Source organism: Herpailurus yagouaroundi, unplaced genomic scaffold, assembly GCF_014898765.1.
Source record: "Herpailurus yagouaroundi ecotype Mexico unplaced genomic scaffold, PumYag 197, whole genome shotgun sequence".
NCBI classification, from domain to species: Eukaryota; Metazoa; Chordata; class Mammalia; order Carnivora; family Felidae; genus Herpailurus; species Herpailurus yagouaroundi.
Genome location: NW_024412428.1, coordinates 19,547,268 through 19,568,179, shown reverse-complemented (window position 1 = coordinate 19,568,179; position 20,912 = coordinate 19,547,268). Strand labels below are relative to the sequence as shown.

The 20,912-nt window shown below is 35.7% G+C and overlaps 1 protein-coding gene across 1 annotated transcript in view; it reads right to left on the bottom strand.

Annotated features, from left to right (window-relative positions):
• INTS6 (integrator complex subunit 6) overlaps positions 1-20,912 on the bottom strand; it is an 88,480-nt gene that overhangs the window by 5,528 nt on the left and 62,040 nt on the right. Inside the window, exons 6-15 of the mRNA XM_040448340.1 lie at positions 20,046-20,171; positions 18,487-18,641; positions 13,155-13,307; positions 12,880-13,012; positions 11,659-11,753; positions 9,429-9,539; positions 8,210-8,425; positions 4,172-4,298; positions 2,962-3,104; positions 2,527-2,758 (exon numbers count right to left, since the gene is read on the bottom strand). Of these exons, the coding sequence (XP_040304274.1) occupies positions 2,527-2,758; positions 2,962-3,104; positions 4,172-4,298; positions 8,210-8,425; positions 9,429-9,539; positions 11,659-11,753; positions 12,880-13,012; positions 13,155-13,307; positions 18,487-18,641; positions 20,046-20,171 (1,491 nt within the window). The remainder of the gene's footprint in view (positions 1-2,526; positions 2,759-2,961; positions 3,105-4,171; positions 4,299-8,209; positions 8,426-9,428; positions 9,540-11,658; positions 11,754-12,879; positions 13,013-13,154; positions 13,308-18,486; positions 18,642-20,045; positions 20,172-20,912) is intronic.

Below are 20,912 nucleotides of genomic sequence, written 5' to 3'. Positions count from 1 at the left end.
ATCCTACCTTCTAGATTCCTCTTTCTTGTCTATCCAACTTATATCCCATATGCATTACTTTTTACCAATGTCCTAAATTCTCTCATTCTATTGTCCTCCCTGCCAGGCAAAACCCCAAATCTGCCGACTCTATCTGCTTGCTCTAGATGTGCATTTGGAATGATGAGCGCTAGTGGAGAAACAGGACCCAGCAATCTTATTACAACATTTCCTCCCTCTCCCACAAAAGATCATTCTAACCTTCTCCGCTCTCTTAACATCTCGGACTTTCCCAATCCCTGCCTCCCACTCAGGAGCATACATCACCTCTCACTTCACAGAGGAAAGGAAAGCAGAGCTGTGAAACAGGAACTTCCTCTACTTGCCACTGTTCAACTTGTGCCCATACCCTTTCTGCTTCACTGGAAGTAGCATTCTTTCTTCTGGGCTCTGGACCACTCCTGTCTGCCTTCCCAGTGATTTTGTGGGAGCAAAACTGCTCTTGCTAAGGCAGCCAAAGACCAATAGAACTTTTCTAATCCTTTTGACTGACCTGTTTAAGAAGCATTTGAAACCACCAACCACTCAATTCTCTTTCCCTTTAGCTCTCACGACACCAAATTCTTCTCATCTCCTATTTCTTGGATTCTTCTTTCTCAATCTTTCCTGAAACTCATTTCTCTCCCTAACTTTAGCACTTTCAAAGTTCTGTTCTAGGCTTTTTCTTCTCATTGTTTTCTTTGGTGTGATTTAATTCACTTCAATTGGGGCTAAGACTGCCTCCTGCACCTCCCTCTTTATCCCAGTCTCTTCTTTAGTTCTAAACTAAAATATCCATCTTCTACCTTAGGATCTCCATGTGGCTAACTTAATAGGCACCTCTAAAATCACTCATCATCTGCTCTTCTACTCCACCCCGTTACCCTCACCTACCAAGCATCTCTCAACTCCTCTCTTGCCCTGACTCCAACATCCAGCCAGTCGTCATCAAGTCTTTACTGATGTGTCCAAGTATTTCTCAAATACATGTTCTTCTCACAACTCCACTAGCAGGTCATTAGCTCTTCCCTGGGTTCCTTAACTGCTTTCTGTGCATCTAATAATTATTTAATGACATCAAATATCCTATCAGTGTTCACAATCTCTAATTACTTTATATATTTTCTGTCTGTGGAGGGAAGTTTGATTTTGTTTGATTCAGGGTTCAAATCAGGCCTGCACACTGTCATTGGTTTATAGGTCGTTTAACTACCTTTTAATCTATAAGATCCTTCTGTACTTCTCTTTTTTTCTATGCATTTTTTCTGGATATACACATATCCCATATTCTTTGTCTTACAGTGTCCCACCATCTGGATTATGCTAATTGTCTCCCTATTTTGTCATTTAATATGTTTTCCTATCCTTGTATTTCCTATAAATTGGTAGTTAGATCTAGAGGCTTGATCAGGTTAAGGTTCGATTTCTTTCTTTTTTGTTTTTTGGCAAGAGTATTTCAGAAGTGATACTGTATAAACCCTTCAGGAGTTATATAATATTTGGTTCTCTCCAGTTTTAAGCCACAAATGATCACTACCTATAATTAATGATTCCATTAATTTACTAAGAGTTCCCCTACATCCATTCTTGTTCTTCCCTAACAGTACTCTGCACAGGACAGTCAGCCTGGTCTTTATAAAATGCTAACCAGATGAGGTCACTAGCGTCTCAAACCTTTCAAAGATTCTCATTGTCCTTAAAGTCTGGAATCTTTACAATGGCCTCCAAGGCCCTCCATGATCTGGCCTCAACCTATCTTTCATCTCTCATCTTGCCTCACCCCCAACACCTTTGCTATACTAGAGTTCTTTCAGCCCCTTAACTGCTTCTCTTTACTGTATACGTTTGCACAGACTCTTCTTATACTACTACTATACACATAGTATGCAGCAGACTGCTTAGCAAGACTCCTGAATGCACAGCTTTAGTGAAACAACTCCCATTCATCCTTCCAATGTTGGCTTAAACGTAACTTCCTCAATAAAGTGCCTTGACCCCACAGACTAAAATCCTCTTGCCACATGCTTCCAAAACATACCTGACTTCCCTTCTGAACATTCACCACACTTCTAATGAAATGTTCAATGACTGTCTTTCCTCATTCTAAATGGGGGCAGAGATCACTATTGTCTCGTTCACTGCGATACCTCAATGCCTAGCACTGTTTACCATAGCATATGTATTTAATAATTAGTTGTTGAAGTTACCTGTAATTGAAAACCACCTTTCTATGGGTATTGAGAACATCCCTATACCTGTTATTTTGAAATACTTAAGGCTTATAAATGATATTTAGATCATGACAGCTATAATAGAGCATAATAAATACATGAAATGTCCAAATGTTCACTAAAAGGACTATGATTACACGCTAATTTAGAATAAACAATTATCTTCTCTAGACACTCTTAGACTTTATCAATTTTTTCTATACTTTATTACAAAAATCTCTTCCCCACACAAAAAACAAACAGCAGCAAATAATGTTTATTTTTAAAAAACTCTTACTTTTATGAAGAGGAAGGGGTTTAATAAGATCTGGCTGTGCTTGAGTCATAGGTACAGGTGGTCCTTTTCCTCCAATATGATTGTTCACAACTGGATTCTGTTGTCTGCCTCTCAGCAGTGGAGACATACAGCGACGTCTTTTAGGGATCCCTTGCATATTTGGTTCTCCAGGTCGTTTATGTTTATTTTGAGGTCCAGCCACAAATTCATCTGCTTCATCTATCATCATACCCTGTAACAAAAGAGAATATAATTTCCCTAGATTTACATATAGTTTTTAAATGGCACAACTAATTCCAGTTCCCATTAAAGCAACTAGATTATAACTATGTTAACATTTATTAGTCTACCAACAAAACAGCTTCAGCTTACTTTAGTGAAATTAGAACTGTTAAATCCACAAATAAATTATACAATGGAACGTTTCAAGCTTACCTTTTTATCTAGCTTAAATGGGTTGCCAAATGTATGCAACCTTCGAGGCTGATCAGGATCAAGTTCTCTTAGTGGAGAAGGTACTTGCTTGAGGTATTCCTGGTAATTCCCCATTTGTGCTATAGGAACACTGTGCACTTGATCTTTTCAAACAGAACAGAGCAATAACAAAAGTTAACCTCACTGAAATGATACTCTGTTTAATTACCAAATAATACCTTCTTATATTTGAATGCTATCTGGGGTTATCCTAGGCAGTCTTCCCTTCCCATATATGCAAAATTGGTTTGTCGTCATAAATATTGTGACATAAATGAAGTCTTTGAGATTTTTAAAATAAAATTTAAAAGAACTGATTTTACCTTCTAAATAAAACAAAAATATTGCAGTTAATTTGAGTGTATAGAATAAGCAAATATGCGTTAACATTACCATGAAAAGGAATGTCTCTTCTATTATATTCCAAATAAGCAGAATTTAATTATAGCAGAATTTATAGAAAAGACATATCACATATAGATAACCCTTTTTATATAAAGCTATGGTGGGAGGGGTCCCCAGATGGCTTAGTTGGTTAAGCGTCCGACTCTTGATTTCGGCGCAGGTCATGATCTCACAGTCGTGAGATGGAGCCCCAAGTCGGACTCCGCGCTGAATGTGGAGCTTGCCTGGGATTCTCTCCCCACCCACTCCCCTCCCCAAAGTACGCTTGCACTCTCTCGGTCTCAAAATAAATAAATAAACATTTAAACATAAATACGTAAATAAAGGTATAGCTGGAATGCTTACGTCAGAGATGGCAAAGAGTTAAATTCTCATCTGACTTGATCTGTGGTCAGTGCCATGGGTATAACTGAAGGAACAGGACATGTATTCACCATCCAAGTTAAACCACCAGATGCTAGTATTGTGTTTCACAAGAAAATGATTGTGCATGTGTGGACCTGTGTGTGTGAATGCATGAACAAAGCCAAAAAAGATACTAAGCTGCTAACAAAGGGTGTCACCTCTGGGGAATAAAATTTGGGGGAAACAGTGATGGTAGAAAGAAATTCTGAGAATGAGTGACGACTCACTTTTTACTTCATTTGTTTGAATTTACAAAGAAAACGAGATACTACAATGCTTTAAAAGCTACACTACTATACTATGTTTTTTCAGTATAAAGAAATTCACAAAAGAAACACCATTATTGAAACTATGATCCAACCTTCATCCTGTCCTTTAAGAAATCTGCGGGTGCTCTTCAAAAGATTAGATCTCATTCTTGTTAAGTGATCCAAAAGATTCCGCCTTGGTATGTCATACGCATTTCTAAATGTCTGTGGCTTCAAATCCTATTGAAAAACATTCAAAGGCAAATTTATTTTCAAATATAGAATTATAAGAGACTAAAATCTCTAGCCTGCAGTAAAGGTTTGGAAATAAGATATATAAGTCTAATTAGCTTTAAAAATAGAATAAAGAAATTATGATGCAATCTTAATATACTGTTTTGGGAACCAGAGGATAAAAATTGGTAGTGAACTTACCAAATAACTCAAATTCACATCTCTTCAAGATTTTATTATATATTCTGCCTAAGGAAAGTAAGTATCTTATAAAACAAATTTCCAAATTTTAAAGACTTTGAAAATTTAAAGAAAAAGAGCTTTGATTTACATACCATAAAATCACCCATTTTAGGTATACAGTTTGATGAGTGTCAGTAAATTTACAGTTGTGAAACCATCACCACAATCTGGTTTAACAATACTTCCATCATCCCACAAAAGTTCTTTGTGCCCATTGTAGTCCATCCCTTTTCCTATCCCCAGGCAACCACCGATCTGCTTTCTGTCTCCCTACATTCCATTTTATAAACGGAATTTTGCTATATCAAATCTTTTCTATCTAGCTTTTTTTCACTAAGGATGATATTTTGAGATTCAGTCACATGTTCATGTATCACTAGTCTGTTCTTTTTTACTCCAGACTAGTATTCCATTCTATGGATATAGCATATCTTTATCCACTTTCCATTTGATGAACAGTTTTCTTTACAGTTTTTGGCTATTATGAATAATGCTACTATGAACATTTGCATATAAAGCCTTTATATGGACCTACATCTTCATTGCTCTCATGTAGATACCTACAAGAAGAACTGCTAATTATATAACAAGTACAGCCAGTGTAGTGGATGGGAAGTGGGATCTCATGGTAGTTTTATTTTGCATTTCCCTAATGACCATTAAGGTACAGCATCTTTTTACATCATGTTCAATCTGTACATCTTATTTGGTGGAGTATCTGCTCAGATATTTTGCCAATTTTTGATTAGATATTTGTCTTTTTATATTGAGTTGTAGGAGTTCTTCATGTTATTTTGATACATATTCTTTATTCTGTACATACTTTTCTCCCAGGCTGTAGTTTGCCTGTTCATTTTACCAAGTTTCTTTTATAGACAAAAGTTTAAATTGTTTTTTGATTTTTTTATTATTTTTTGTAAATAAAGTTTTATTGGAACCCAGTCACACCCATTCATTTACATATGGTCTATGGCTGATTTTTTTTAATATGAAATTTATTGTCAAATTGATTTCCATACAACACCCAGTGCTCATCCCAAAAGGTGACCTCCTCAATGCCCATCACCCACTTTCCCCTCCCTTCCACCCCCATCAACCCTCAGTTTATTCTCAGTTTTTAAGAGTCTCTTATGGTTTGCCTTCCTTCCTCCCTAATTTTTTTTTTTCCCTTCTCCTCCCCCATGGTATCCTGTTAAGTTTCTCAGGATCCACATAAGAGTGAAAACATATGGTATCTGTCTTTCTCTGTATGACTTATTTCACTTAGCATCACACTCTCCAGTTCCATCCACGTTGCTACATAGGGCCGTATTTCATTCTTTCTCACTGCCAAGTAGTATTCCATTGTATATATAAACCACAGTTTCTTTATCCACTCATCAGTTGATGGACACTTAGGCTCTTTCCATAATTTGGCTATTGTTGCAAGTGCTGCTATAAACACTGGGGTACAAGTGCCCCTATGCATCAGCACTCCTGTATCCCTTGGGCAAATTCCTAGCAGTGCTATTGCTGGATCATAGGGTAGATCTATTTTTAATTTTTTGAGGAACCTCCACACTGTTTTCCAGAGTAGCTGCACCAGTTTGCATTCCTACCAACAGTGCAAGAAGGTTCCTGTTTCTCCACATTCTCTCCAGCATCTAGTCTCCTGATTTGTTCATTTCAGCCACTCTGACTGGTGTGAGGTGATATCTCAAGTGTAAAAGTTTAAATTTTAATGAAGTTCAATTTATCAAGTTTTTTATGTATGTACCTTTTGTGTTATATTTTAGAAATCATCAATGACCCCTGAACCCAATGTCATGAAGACTTTCTCCTGTTTTCTTCCAGAAGTTTATAGTTTTAGTTTTTACATTTAAGACCATGAGCACTGGTAATGTAAGGGTCAAGTTTATTATTTTGAATATGGGTATCCAATTGATCCAGCACTATTTCTTTTTTTTGTTCATTTTGTTTTTACTTTATTTTATTCAGACTCATGTAAGTTAACATATAGTGTAGTATTGGTTTGACGAGAATTCAGTGATTCATCACTTACATGTAACACCAAGTGCTCGTCTCAACAAGTGTGCTCCTTAATGCCCATCACTCATTTAGTGCGTCTACCTACCCACCTCCCCTCCAGCAACCCTCAGTTTATTCTCTGTATTTAAGAGTCTCTTGTGGTTTGCCCTCTCTGTTTTTATCTTATTTGCCTTGCCTTCCCCTATGTTCATCTGTTTTGCTTCTTAAATTCCCCATGAGCCCAGCACTATGTCTGAAGAGATTGTCTTCTCACCCACTGAGTTATTCTGGCACCTCTGTTAGAAATTAACGGACTATACATGTGAGGGCCTACTTCTAGACTCTCTTCTGTCCTGCTACTCTATATGTTTATCCTTATGTCAACAACAGAACATGTTGATGATCATTACAACTTTACAGTAAGCTTCAAAATAGATAGTGTAAGTCTTCTAACTTTATTATTTTTTTCCAAATTTTTTTACCTATTCTAGGACCTTTAACTTTCCATATACATTTTATTTTTTTTTAATTTTTTTTTTCTTTTTTTTCAACATTTATTTTTGGGACACAGAGAGACAGAGCATGAACGGGGGAGGGGCAGAGAGAGAGGGAGACACAGAATTGGAAACAGGCTCCAGGCTCTGAGCCATCAGCCCAGAGCCCGACGCGGGGCTCGAACTCACGGACCGCGAGATCGTGACCTGGCTGAAGTCGGACACTTAACCGACTGCGCCACCCAGGCGCCCCTCCATATACATTTTAGATTGGCATGTCTGTTTCTACAAAAAAAGGCTACTGAGATGAAGAATTTTTTTTTAAAGTAGGCCCCACGCCCAGCATGGAGCCCAGTGTGGGGCTTCAACTCATGACCTTGAGATCAAGACCTGAGCGGAGATCAAGAGTTGGGCACTTCACTGACTACTGAGCCACCCAGGCATCCCTGGGAGGAGGATGTTTATAATAATGAATATTCATAAAGTATTTTAAAATCATGCTATGCACCCAAGGTCATCAGTTTAAGTACCAAACTACAGTGAACTCTCCCACTAGCTATGTAACTTTAGGCAATCTTTAAGCCTCTGTATTCTTTCCTTCTTTTTTTTAAGTAATCTTTACATCCAACATGGGGCTCAAACTCATGACCAAGACAAGAGTCAAATGCTCTACCGTCTGAGCCAGCTAGATGCCCCATCTGTTTTCTCATCTATAAAATAAATGGGGACACCTGGGTGGCTCAGTCAGTTGAGCATCCAGCTCTTAATTTCAACTCAGGTCACGATTCTAAGGTGGTGGGATTGAGCCCTGCATCCAACTCTGTGCTGAGTATGAAGCCTACTTAAGATGTGTCTCTCTGTCTCTCTGTCTTTCTCTCTCTGCCTCTCTCCCCTGTTCTCTCTCTCTAAAATTAAAAAAAAAAAAAAAATTTAAAGAATTTAACAAATAAGTGAATGGGTTGGCTTACTGATCTATTCATCAATTTGGCATGTATAATTTTTTAATTCTAAAATTCACTCATTCAATGATAGTATTAATGATCATTAGTCTACAAAGGTATAGAAGTATTCCTAAAGTTTGGACAAACTAAATATCAGCTAATACAAAATTTGATTTATTCAACAATACAACAGAATATATCCAGAGCAGTATTAAATTCATAGAACTATTACCTTATTGAGCAAAGCAACCTGGAACCCAGTGTATTCTTTCATATTAAGGTCTAGCAGTCTGTGAGGAACATCCTCTGAAATTCCCTGGAGCAACTGTTGAAAATCTTTCCTATAAGCCATTGATAAACCATGTGATCGGCTCCGGACTTTAATTCCAGTTTCCTGTACTACTTTTTTGCCTACAGATCCGATGACTCGATCAGATTCTATTTTGGCCTAAAGTAAAAATAAATAAGAGTTGGTCTCGACATAATCTAAATTAATAAATTAAACACTAATAGTTTTGGTCTTCTATAAATTAAATACATATTTATATTTTAAAAGTATGTAAGAAGTTAAAACTTCAAGTAGCACAGTTTATGTCAAGTTCTTGGTAAACTAAATATAGCTTCAATAATAATGTCTTACAGTTTTAAATCACTATAATAACCTTCTGGAGCAGGGCAAACAAAAACAATTTCAATTTTATTTTATTTACTAATAGCCACTACACTTAAATCATGAAATGTTTAAGTGCATCCTAAATGAAAATATGTATTTCTAAATCAGAGGTGATATAAAATTAGGGAAAAAAATCTCATCAATATTTACTTAAAGACACTATTATTAGCACATAATTAAATCTTCACAGGTATAACGAAAAGTGATGTAGTTTTTCACTGACAACAAGTAGTAATATTTTGACTCTTTCCAACCTACGTCTCGATTAGCAGTTAAAGTAGCGATGGCAAAAGTACTGGAAAAATAATGTATTCTATACAGTAGTAGTATCTTGGCAGTCTAACTGCATACTGCTTGACTACCAAAGAATCTATTACTGTGATATGCCCCAAATGACAAAATCAGCGTTTTCAACAAATATTTCAAAAGAAAGTCCCATTTTGAAAGAAAAAAACTACAGGTTTTAAAACATAAAGCAAAAGAAACTGATTTTTAAGAAAAGCAACTTTCTAACATACATTTCTCAAAAGAAAACATAATGAATGTTCACAGAATTTCTAGGACACTAATGAGGCCACTTTCATAAACTAGGAATTATTATTTGAAATTAACATTCCAAAACAGCATACCACGTACTTGAGACTGAATTATGTTAATATATATGTGGTTTTAAAACATGTAATGTATTCATATAACGTAATTCCATCAGAACCAGGAGAACTAACATTTGCATTGAAAACCATTCAAAATACTTAATGGTTCTATTTCTTAACATTACCTGTTGACTCAATTTTTTGAGGTATGAAATGACACTGTAACTAAGTCCATATTCCATACTGTCTGCTATTAGGTTAGGTGCTCCCATCATTCTAACAGCTTTCTTCAAAGGCTATAGGAAAAAAGAAAATATCACTCAATCCTAAACTTGTCAAAAACTTATGGCTACATGTATTGTCAGTTTTGAAGATTTTCCAAGAAAGACTTTCTTCTTTTCTTCAATAAGAGAGTAACATGATCATATTTGTATTTCAGTGAAATGTTTGCCTTAAAAAGGACTAGAGGCTATATTTTACCAACACACGGGCAAGAAAGGGTAAAGTCCTGGACTCCTTAGTATCATCGGAGATACTAAGTTTGGAAGAAATGGGGAAGATACAGATCACAGAGGTAAATTTGATAGAAATTAAGTACTAAGTGAAAAGAAGTCAAGAAAAATGGAAGATTTCTACTTTGGGTAACTGAGTGGGTTGTGGCTCAACCATTCACTAGCTTTGTGACCCTGGACCAAGTTATATATCACCTCTCTGTGTCTGAAGTTTTTCTTTTGTATAACAATAATAGTATCTACTTCATAGGGTTGCCATGGGATTAAATGAACTATACACGTAAAGCACATATAAAAGCATCTGGTACACAGGAGGCATTCAGTAAGTGCTAATCATTACTACTGTTACTATTAGCTGAACTGAAAAATCAAAACAAGCTCAGAGGGAAAAATAAGAAGGAAAAGCCAGTTTAATATTTGCTATGTATAGTGTAATACTTTTCAATTGTAAGGAGAGCCCAGTCGAAACCACTTGTGCAACGAAAAGAATCACCAGTATATTTGAGCGGGATACAGTCAAAAAAGGATGACAGCCATTCACTGACACCAGAAAGTGTATATGCACTGGTGTCAAACTGGAATCAAATCCAGCTCTGACATCTCAAATCCATGTAGCTTTGCCTGAATTCCCCAGGTTGCTAGGAAAACGAAAGTACGTCAACAGACCTAACAGTTCATATTCAGTGCGTCTTTCTTTTTACTCTCTTACATGGCAGGCACTATGTGCTAGACACACAACTTATCTCTTACAACTCTAAAATATGATTTTCAAAGCTCAAGACACTAATGCTCTTAGTAGAGACCATTTAGAAGGATTATAGTCAAATGCTATACTATTCCTCCATTTTTAAAAGTGAAAGTAATGTTTAAAAGTGCTTTTAGCATTGGTCTTTTTAGTAAGACGTTACTTTTTCAAAAAGTAAATAATATATTTAATAATATATACATTATGGTCTTATCTACTGTGATATACTAGGTTGTTAAGTACAGGTGGCCACTGAGCAACATCAGGGTTAGGAGTGCCAACCCCCGCACAATAAAAAATCCGCAGATAACTTTGACTCCCCAAAAAGTTAACTAATAGCCTGCTATTGACCAGAAGCCTTACTAATAACATAATCAATTCACACAAATTTTCTGTGCAATATGTATTAAAGACTGTATTCTTACAGTAACTCTGAGGTTTATCTTGATTTTTTTTTTTTTATATATTTTCAGGCTATACGATTCATCTGAGAGTTTTTCAAATTGCCACATATCTAAAAAAATTTTTCCATTATATTTATTGAAAATAATCCACATATAAGTGGACCTATCCTCTTCAAACCTGTGTTGTTCAAGGGTCAACTGTAATCATAATCTCGTGGTTCTAAAAATAGGAGTCTATAAGAATATATACTTATCTACCTAAAAACATGTTTTTAGAGATTTAGGGAATAATGCAACAAAACTATTCTGCAGTTTTTAACAAGGCAGTACAACAATTGGAGCTATTCTAAAAGCCAGGCTGCCTGGGAGTAAATTCCAGTCTCCCACACAAGTAGCCTTGGACAAATTACTTAATCTTTTAATACCTTAGTTTCCTCATCTATGAAATAGGAATGATGATCTCTACCTTGAAAGATTACCATATAAACTAAATGAGGTAAAATACTTAGCATAATATCAGGCCTAAGGTAAGCATTATATACATGTTCTCATCGTCATTATCATTGCCATCATCTTTATTCCACAAATCACTGAAACCTTTCTTTCCCATTACATCTTTATCGGTCATTTGTACACTCAATTTTCATGACATTTATATATTTTATATATCCTATAACAGCAGTAAATACAAGTAAACTATAAACATAATGTAAAATTTTGTAACAAGTTCTATTTTTAACAATCACATTCTTACCCCAAGATAGTAGGGAGGCATTGTCTTCAAATAACTTTCAAATGACTGTCTCCACTTCAATGTTGGTTTTGCTTTATGTACTTTAAACAAGTCATCTATAAATGAATGTGAACAAACTATCATCATTTTTTTCAGACACGAAAATCAAGTCAAGCACGTTTCATTTTTAAACACTGCTTTCTTATTTGTAAGAGAGTAACATATCAGACATCAATTTTTAACAAAATTAATAGTGGCAAAATTTTGGTTCTGCCATTGAGCAGTAATACCATTTTAAAAACAAAAAGATGCTAATCATGATCTAATATTTCATGAAATAAAGGTAGACTCAGATAAGACACAAGAAAATCTGTACACTATCTAGACCTCAACATAAAACAGATTTGAGGACAGAAACAAAGTATACACAATGTTTTCAATAAAATATACCTACTAATATTTTGACTATAAATTTTTTTTTGATGATAATATTTAAATCTGAAGTGGTTCCATGCATAGAAGTCTTCTCCAACAGTGCTGCTCAAAAATTATAGCCAGAGGGTCCCCAGAAACTAACTTTAGGCTTTTATTATATCATTGGAACACATTCATTCATTTAAAAAATATGTGCCTGGATGGCTCAGTCGGTTGAGCGTCCGACTCTTAATTTTGGCTCAGGTCATGATCCCAAGGTCCTGGGATCAAGTCCCACGTCAGGTTCTGTGCTGAGTATGGAGCCTACTTAAGATTCTCTTCCTTTCTCTCTGTCCCCCTCTGTCACTCTCCCCCACTCACATGCACACTCTCTCTCTCTAAAAAAAATAGACAAGCATGTGCCAAATGAAAATTATAGATAAATTCTTAGAAAGAAAATACATTCAGATCTATAAATATATGCTTCTACAAAAATCCTTATTTACCAAATACAAAGCCTCTATTACCAATTCTCACTATGTAAGAAAGCTAACTTGTAGAAAACTTGGAATACTTAAAAATTTAAAACACAGTATCTTCAATAGTTTGTAGAATCAAAGGTGTTTTGACACTGACTTTTAATTTACCACAAACATACACAGGTTGCTATAAAACAACCTTAGATAGGTTCGATATTTCAGAGTATTAACAACAGTTCCGTTAATTTCCACAAAACATGAGAACTTACAAAGACATGTTCCCAATCTTTGTTTTTAGGAAAATCAGTATGTATGCTGAGCCACTGAGAATGGGACACGAGTGACTTACCTAGAAGGGGCAAGAGGACGGGGTAATTGTAAGGCATCACAAATAAGTTGACACAGTTCAGTGCTGTACTGGCTTTCAAGTAACCAAAGGGATGACCGAGCTCGCTGTATTTTGCACTATTGCTCACATATACCTGTTAAAAGGGAGTGGTTGAAACTTCACATTTAATAACCTTTACAGAATGTTATTGAAACCATTGATTCAACTTAACTTTAACTTAAAAAGAAAAAAACATCCAACTTCAATTTTTAGGTCACTGTAGTTGCTCAGCTCACCTGCCAACATGTTTGAGGAGATTTCCTTTCCAGGATAAACTGAGTCAGTGGCGAAGGTTCCAACTCATATTTGTCAAAAGGCAATTTGTCAATAACCATCGGTTCACAGTCTGTACAGGAAAACTTCACTACAGGATGAGATGTACGAGGTGGCTAGAGAGGGAAGTCTTATTATTACTATTTACACAAAATACCAGAACAAACTCATTTTCCATATCCCTCACTATCAAAATTTACTCAAGTCCTCAATTTTGCTGGTTAGTTTAATTTACTACTGACTACACTATTAAAGCTGAAAGAAAATACTTTAAAATGTAATGCTTAAATTTTATGTAATACAAGAAAAAGACAAACCATTTATATATAGGATAAAAATCTTTTTAGGTGGTAAAATCAAATTTGTCAGAAGTGCAAAATTTTGGAATAAGTGAGTACTCCTAATTGTCACATCTAGGAAACAACTGAAGTACAGAAACCTTACTAAGTTCTCAACTGTAGCAATTTAATTTCTTGTATGGAGTGGTAGCTTCCAAACTGATAATAGACCTTGTGGTCAGTAAAAATTGCTGAATATATATTAGGACATATACACATTTACTTATAAATTATCTGTAAATTAACGTATAAGTATGTAATAAGATATATACCAAAATAATATTAAAATTCGGAGAAAAACATACATAAAAAGAAGTTCTAATGTTTTCCTTCCCTATTCCAGTAGACCATTTGGTTACCTCTGTGGTATATACACACTACTTTGGAGAACCTGATCTAAAAGTACAAAAAACCAAAATACCTTAAAGGAAAAACAAAGACATGTTAGAATCCCTGCCCGCCAAATAGTCTCCTTCCTGAAAATCTCACCAATTGAAGGAAATGTAAGCTCTGAAGAAATAACCTGAAATTTCACAGTATGAAAGACTCTTATTACTCCATTACTACCTACACCCTGGTGGCTCCCAATCCACCGTATTGGGACCGGATCTCTCTCACCTCTCTTATGTTCCAACTGCCTACTAGACAGAAGTCCCTGAAATACATTATTATGCAATTCGTTACTTCTCCCCTAAGCTACAAAACCTGTTCTAAAAACCTAGGGGTTGGTTATCCTTAACATCTCTTTATCCTCCATATTTAACTATCACAAAGGCCTAGATAAAATCCCGCAAATTCTAAACCACCAGGCAGAACACATCAACTTGGCAGGTGCTCAGTATTTAGTTACTGCCCTCTGTCAGTACTAAATTCTCACTCTCTAGAAATTTATCTTTTATTTCTTAGTATTCTAATTTATGCCATCATCATTTCTCAGACTAGACTAGTACAACTACTTATTTTTAATGGCCCTAATTAGCTCCCTCCAATCAATCCCATAGCCACAAAATATAAATATGATCATGTCATTTCCCTATCTGCAATTATTTGGTAAAAGTAGCAAGCTAATCACCTAAAAATAGGACCCAGACTCTTTTCTCTAAACATCAGATACAAAGAGCCTTGATGATCCGGTCCCCATCTGCCTTCAACCACCGCACACCGTGTACACCCCACGCTCCAGCCATGCCAAAAGACTTGCAAGTTACGCAAGTAGATCATCATCTTTTCACACTCCTGCTTTCATGTCATCCCTGGCAGCTTTATTATTTTCTTCCTTGCATATTGGCAAACAAACTAAGTCTTGAAGTCTGAACTGGCAAGTAAAATGTCTCAGAGATTTTCTCCCTGACACCCTTTCTTGCCCTACACCCCCAGGACATACCAGGCATTTAGGCATCACCTCCTCTCGGCTCTGCTCCATGCCTTTAGCACAGTTAGAGCACTGTAGTGTACTGTGTTTACAGTTACAAGTCTGACCTTCCTATGGAATGGTAAGATGCCATCATTTTAGAAGGTAAGCACCATCGTTTTACTCATACTGTGCTCCTGTATCTTGCATGTAACTGACACATATCTTACTGAATCAGTCCATGAAACTCACTTATCTTTTTGGATTAAAATATTGAGATCCAAGAGCAACAATGTGTGTTGGTGAGAGAGGGTGTCTTCCAGAACGTGACAAAGAAAATTTTGCATTTATTACTTCATTTAATCCCCAAAACAATCCCATGAGATAGGAGCTATTATCTCCATTTAACAGACAGGAAATTGAGGCTTAGAGAAGATAACAGACCAAACTCACAGCTAATAACTCGTGGAACCATGATTTCAATTCAGAACCAGGGGCGGCTGGGTGGCTCGGTCAGTTAAGTGACAGACCCTTGATTTTGGCTCTGGTTGTGATCTCACCGTTTGTGAGTTCCAGTCCTACTCTGGGCTGCAGTGACAGTGCAGAGTCTGCCTGGGATTCTCTCCCTCTCTCTCAAAATAAATAAATGAACATTAAAAAACATCTACTTAGAGGCACCTGGGTAGCTCAGTCAGACTCTTGGTTTCGGCTCATGTCATGCATGATCTCACAGTTTGTGGGTTTGAGCCTCGAATTAGCCTCTGTGCTGACAATGCGGAGCCTGCTTGGGACTCTCTCCCTCTCTCTCCTTCTCTTTCTGCCCTCTCCTGCCCCCACTGCCTCTCTCTCAAAATAAATAAATGAACCTAAAAAAAAGGTAGGTATATTTCAAAACATAAAAATAAAAAAATGAAAAAATCTATTTAAACAAAACAAAAAATAAAAATTCAGAACCAGTTGCTAAAACTCACATTTAATTTCAGTATCATTGCATCTTATTTCAATACTATTATTTATAAAAATTTCATTTCCCCACTAATATATCCTTCAGTACTAAATCTTGCCAGTGCTTTCCAATATTGTCTCTTTATGATTCTCTCTTCCATCATCTTAATTCAAACTCTCAACATTTCTTACGTGAATCATAGCAATAGCCCTCTAGATAACCTGCTTTCTTTCCAACTCATCTCCTAATATTGCTGCATATGACAACCACCAGATTAAATTTCCTACAGCATCACTCTGTTAAAAATATCTTCACTTATTCTGTGAACCCCAATGAGAAAAGCTCAAATTCCTTAACCATGCATTTAAAGTCGTGAGTACTTTGGTTTATTTAATAGTGTTCTCAACGTCCCACATACATGGTATGACCCACCTATACTCTGCTATTTCTCATTCCTCTAAATACACCTTGTTCTTTTTTACTTCCATACTTTTTCTCATATTGTTTCCTCCCCAACTGAAATCCTACCCACACTTAAAAATCCTCTAACAACTTGCAATAGGCCATTAGAGCAGTATTAATAGATTATGCTTGTGACACTGGTTTTGGATTTCCTTCTATTAGGACTTAACAAGTACTACACATATACACAATAGAATGAATAACCAACAAGGCAATATTTGACACAAACACAGTATCTGTTCTATGAAAGTTGAATGGACACCCAAAGGGAAAGTAAAATGACAAAAGAAATTAAGAGTTTATCTATAAAGGCCAGATTTTAAAACTATGATGATTCAATCAGAACAAGGAAAGGAATAAAGAAGATACTTCACTAAAATTTATAAAGCCTTAATTTCATGTATTACTTCATTAAATCCCTACTAAATAAAGGAAATATCACTTTATAGACCTGTATAGAGTAAAAGTAAAAAGTCCCTGAAGAGTTGATATAGGTTTAAAGTATAAAGGTTTCAACTTGTGCACTCTTGGTGGGAATGCAAACTGGTACAGCCACTGTAGAAAACAGTACGGAGGTTCCTCCGAAAGTGAAAACTAGAACTACCCTACAATCCAGCAATTGCACTACTAGGTATTTACCCTAAGGACACAAAAATACGGATTCGAAGGGAGACATGCACCCCAGTGCAACATCATTATCAACAACAGCCAAAATATGGAAGCAGCCCAAGTGTCCATCAATAGATGAATGGATAAAGAAGATGTGGTATATAAATACAATGGAATATTATTCAGCCATAAAAATAATGAAATCTTGCCATTTGCAACAACATGAATGGAATTAGAGAATATTATGCTAAGCAAAATAAATCAGAGGGAGACAAAATACCATATGATTTCACTCATGTGTAACTTAAGAAACAAAACACAGAAGCAAAAGGAAAAAAATAAGAGAGACAAATCAAGAAGCACTCTCAATTACTGATGGTTACAAGGGGAGGTCGGCAGGGGATGGGTGAAATAGGTGATGGAGATTAAACAGAGCACTGTGATGAGCACAGGGTGATGTATGGAGGTGCCGACTCACCATATTGCACACCTGAAACTAATATAACACTGTATGTTAACTAGAATTAAAATAAAAATAATGAAGTATAAAGGTTTCAGAAAGGGTTCAGTTTAATTCATATAGGATAACTGCATGAAACATTGTTCAAACTGCTTCATGATCTTTGAAATACAGTTCCTATCTTCTAAGGGTAATAGCAAAGAACTACTGTCATGTTCTCCCACACAGTATCCTATAAACCTTCAGATACCAGAAAAAAATGTTGATCTGAAAAAACAGTGTATTAACAACACCGAATAGATATTAATTTACATAAGGTTATCCTATCACTATAAGAACCATATAGTGAATACTGATAATTCACAATGATCATTCAAGAAGCCCCACCGTTTCTAAAAATAATTCATGTAAACAAGACTAGAAAGTCATTTCTACCTTAAACTTCTGAATGAGAACACTGAACATAACCTAAAACCATGAAAGTCTACATGAATTTCTAAGACTACGTCCTAAAAGATTACAAACAAACAACTGGAACTATTTTCTAAACTTTCATTTAAATTCTAAATTGTGTCCTAGAGACAAACCCTCATATTATATTTAGAGATCAAAGAGAAACTCTTGTTCCATCTATGATTTTGCATCCAGATGCCAATCATAAAAACATAAGCATAGTATTAGATTCTAAAGAAAACAGACACCTTTTTTTCCTACTACTTCATAACAATACAGTGTACTAAATCAAGTAACAGCTTACCATAGCACTTTGAACATTGTCTAATTCCAATAAATTAGCCACACCTTTGATAGCAGTTCTTAAAACTAGTATGAAAAGCAGTTAAGCGGCACCTGGGTGGCTCAGTGAGTTAAGCATCTGACTACAGCTCAGGTCATGATCTCACAGTTCAGGAGTTCGAGCCCCACATCTGGTTCTGCGCTGACAGCACGGAGCCTGCTTGGGATTCTCAGTCTCCTTCTCTCTCTGCCTGCCACACCCCGCCCCCGCCCCCCCCCCCCCACGTGTGTTCTCTCTCTCTCTCTCTCAAAATGAAAAATCTTAAAAAAAAAAAAAAAAAAAAAAGCAGTTAAATGGTTACTATTACAAAGTCACAGTCTCTCAGGTACTTACTAGTGTTGGAGAATTCTGATCTGGCCAAAAAGATTCTGGAACGGGCCAATGACCTATAGGAACCCCAGTTTTAGGATTTGGTCTCACATATATGAGTTTGTGACAGCTATGCCAGGGCTGTGATCCAAAAGGCCTTGATATATCTGGCTGCCCATCTGTAGCAAAGAAATGAAGACAAAGAAAGCATATGTCAATAAGGAAAAAAGCAAAAAAGTTAAATTATATCCACTGTTACGTTGCTTAATGAAAATGTCTGAGTTTTCCCATTTTTCTTGAATGGTTCTACTATCATGACTACTTAACATTTATATTAAAATCATGAGAGAGTAAATTCTGCAAATTCCAACTATGAGTTCAACATTTGAAAGGAGGTCCCACAGTATCCTTTGCTTGCCGAGTCAGAATATGTAAAATCTCCTTTATGGTAAATACTTGTTTAATGAATGATAGGTTTTCCCTACCAGATGATAAGGGCAAACACCCAATCTCTTCATCATCATTCTTAGCTTAGTAAATGCTAGGTAAATACTGCTAAATGAATATTTCTTTCAAATCATTTTAACTAAAGCCCATTTAACTAAAAAAATTTAATATGCAAATCCAGATACAAAGCACCTACCTTTAATCTAAACTTATTCTAGCAAAATAGCAACTGTCTTCAACAGTTCAATAAACATTTACTTGGTGCCTAACTCTAAGCCAAATATTAAAATAACTCAAAAATACATCCCATGTCTAAGAATTCAATTAAAGAAAAAGCTTGTTTATTTAAACCAGAGACAGTGACATAATGTCTATAATCTTACCATCTTCTGCTCCTTCCCTATAATCCTCCTCCGAGAGTACCCATTTTTTTTATCTTTATGACTTTTCTCTTCTCCCAGCTACCCACTGTAGTGGACAACCTCTGCCAGGTGTCATTAATGACTTTCTAATTCTTGTTCTAAGCAATGCCATACTACATAGAGGGTCCCAGATATAAGCTGTCCGTTGGTTCTAGTGTAACCCCTTATGCCCTCTAGCTAATAGAAATAGTTCATGATAACAGAATATTAAAATAAAGTCAGGTGGGGCTAAACTAGAGTTAATAGAGTCCAGCTTAATGGCAAAGGCTAGTTTCTCATTTTTGTAACCACACAAACCATTTATTTGTTTCTGACCAGTTTGATCCTTACAAAAATGCAGCTAAGGAAATAAACACCTAGGGTGGAACACTCTTGTGACTTATGGGACACAGGAGAAGCATATATGCTGGGGAGAAGCAAAGTGGCACACTTTTTCCTAAAAACAAAATATAAGGTGGCTAATCTGCAAATGGTTAATAAGGTTTTCGACTCCTATAAAAATTTCAGGCTATCAACAATCAATATAAAAAAGTGATGCTACTGAACCACTAGCAGTTCACCTTGACTTTCCTGTTTAGTTTTCCCTCTTTACCAATAGCCATTTTGTCATCTCAACAATTTGACCTTGTCCATCTTAAAGCCAAATCATGGTAATTTTTCAGTTCTAGTTCAATGATGAAATTTAGAATGTCTATAAGAAAAGTATAATAATACCTTCTACGGGGGAAGGATCTGGTCCTGCTTTTTCAAAGTTTATTACCACCCCACTTTGCACTTTCTGTACCAAGGACTCCAGACATTGATTAAGCATTCTTGGAGAACATACAGAGTATGAACGGCCTGAGATAAAAAGAATAAAGTTAGTTGCAGAAATTTCTACCTTCAGCAAGACAGAACCATAGTGAGGTTTCTGATACTATTAACAAAAGTTCAATGGTAAAGTTTGACTTTATTTCATGATCTTATGGGAAAATGAAGAAAACTAGTTATTTTTAATCAACCAACAATTCCATTTTATGAGAGTATGTAAACTTTTTCTTCTAAATATAGGTATACAGAAAATAGAAATTTGGTCTGAACAAACAACAATGAAAAAATCGCATTATATACTTATATATGTAGTATATATGCATATTATATAAGATATAACTTAAAATGCATTTTTAAAATTATCTCCCAACTGTTACCAATTTATCTTTCATACACATACACAACATCTAATAACTAACCTTCAAAATCTTACTCCTGCTCAACAAAAATATTATCACTAAGATTAATGCTAAGCACATGGCAGATAATCAATAATTATTTAATTGGTCTGATGGAAATTACTGCATATTTTAAACATTTGCACTTTAACAAATAGATGGTAGCATGGGCTTTTCTGAATTTCATCTGGTTTGCGTAGTTGGGAATTAACCTATCTTCAATGAATTTCCCTTTTGTATATTTTAACCTATAGGATTTTTAGTACAAAGCATTTAAAATGCTAGTGGTTAAAACAAAATACTAGTGAAAAGATCTCTTAAACAGGGATTTTCAATAAATATATCTAGAGCTGTGTTATCCCATACTGTAACC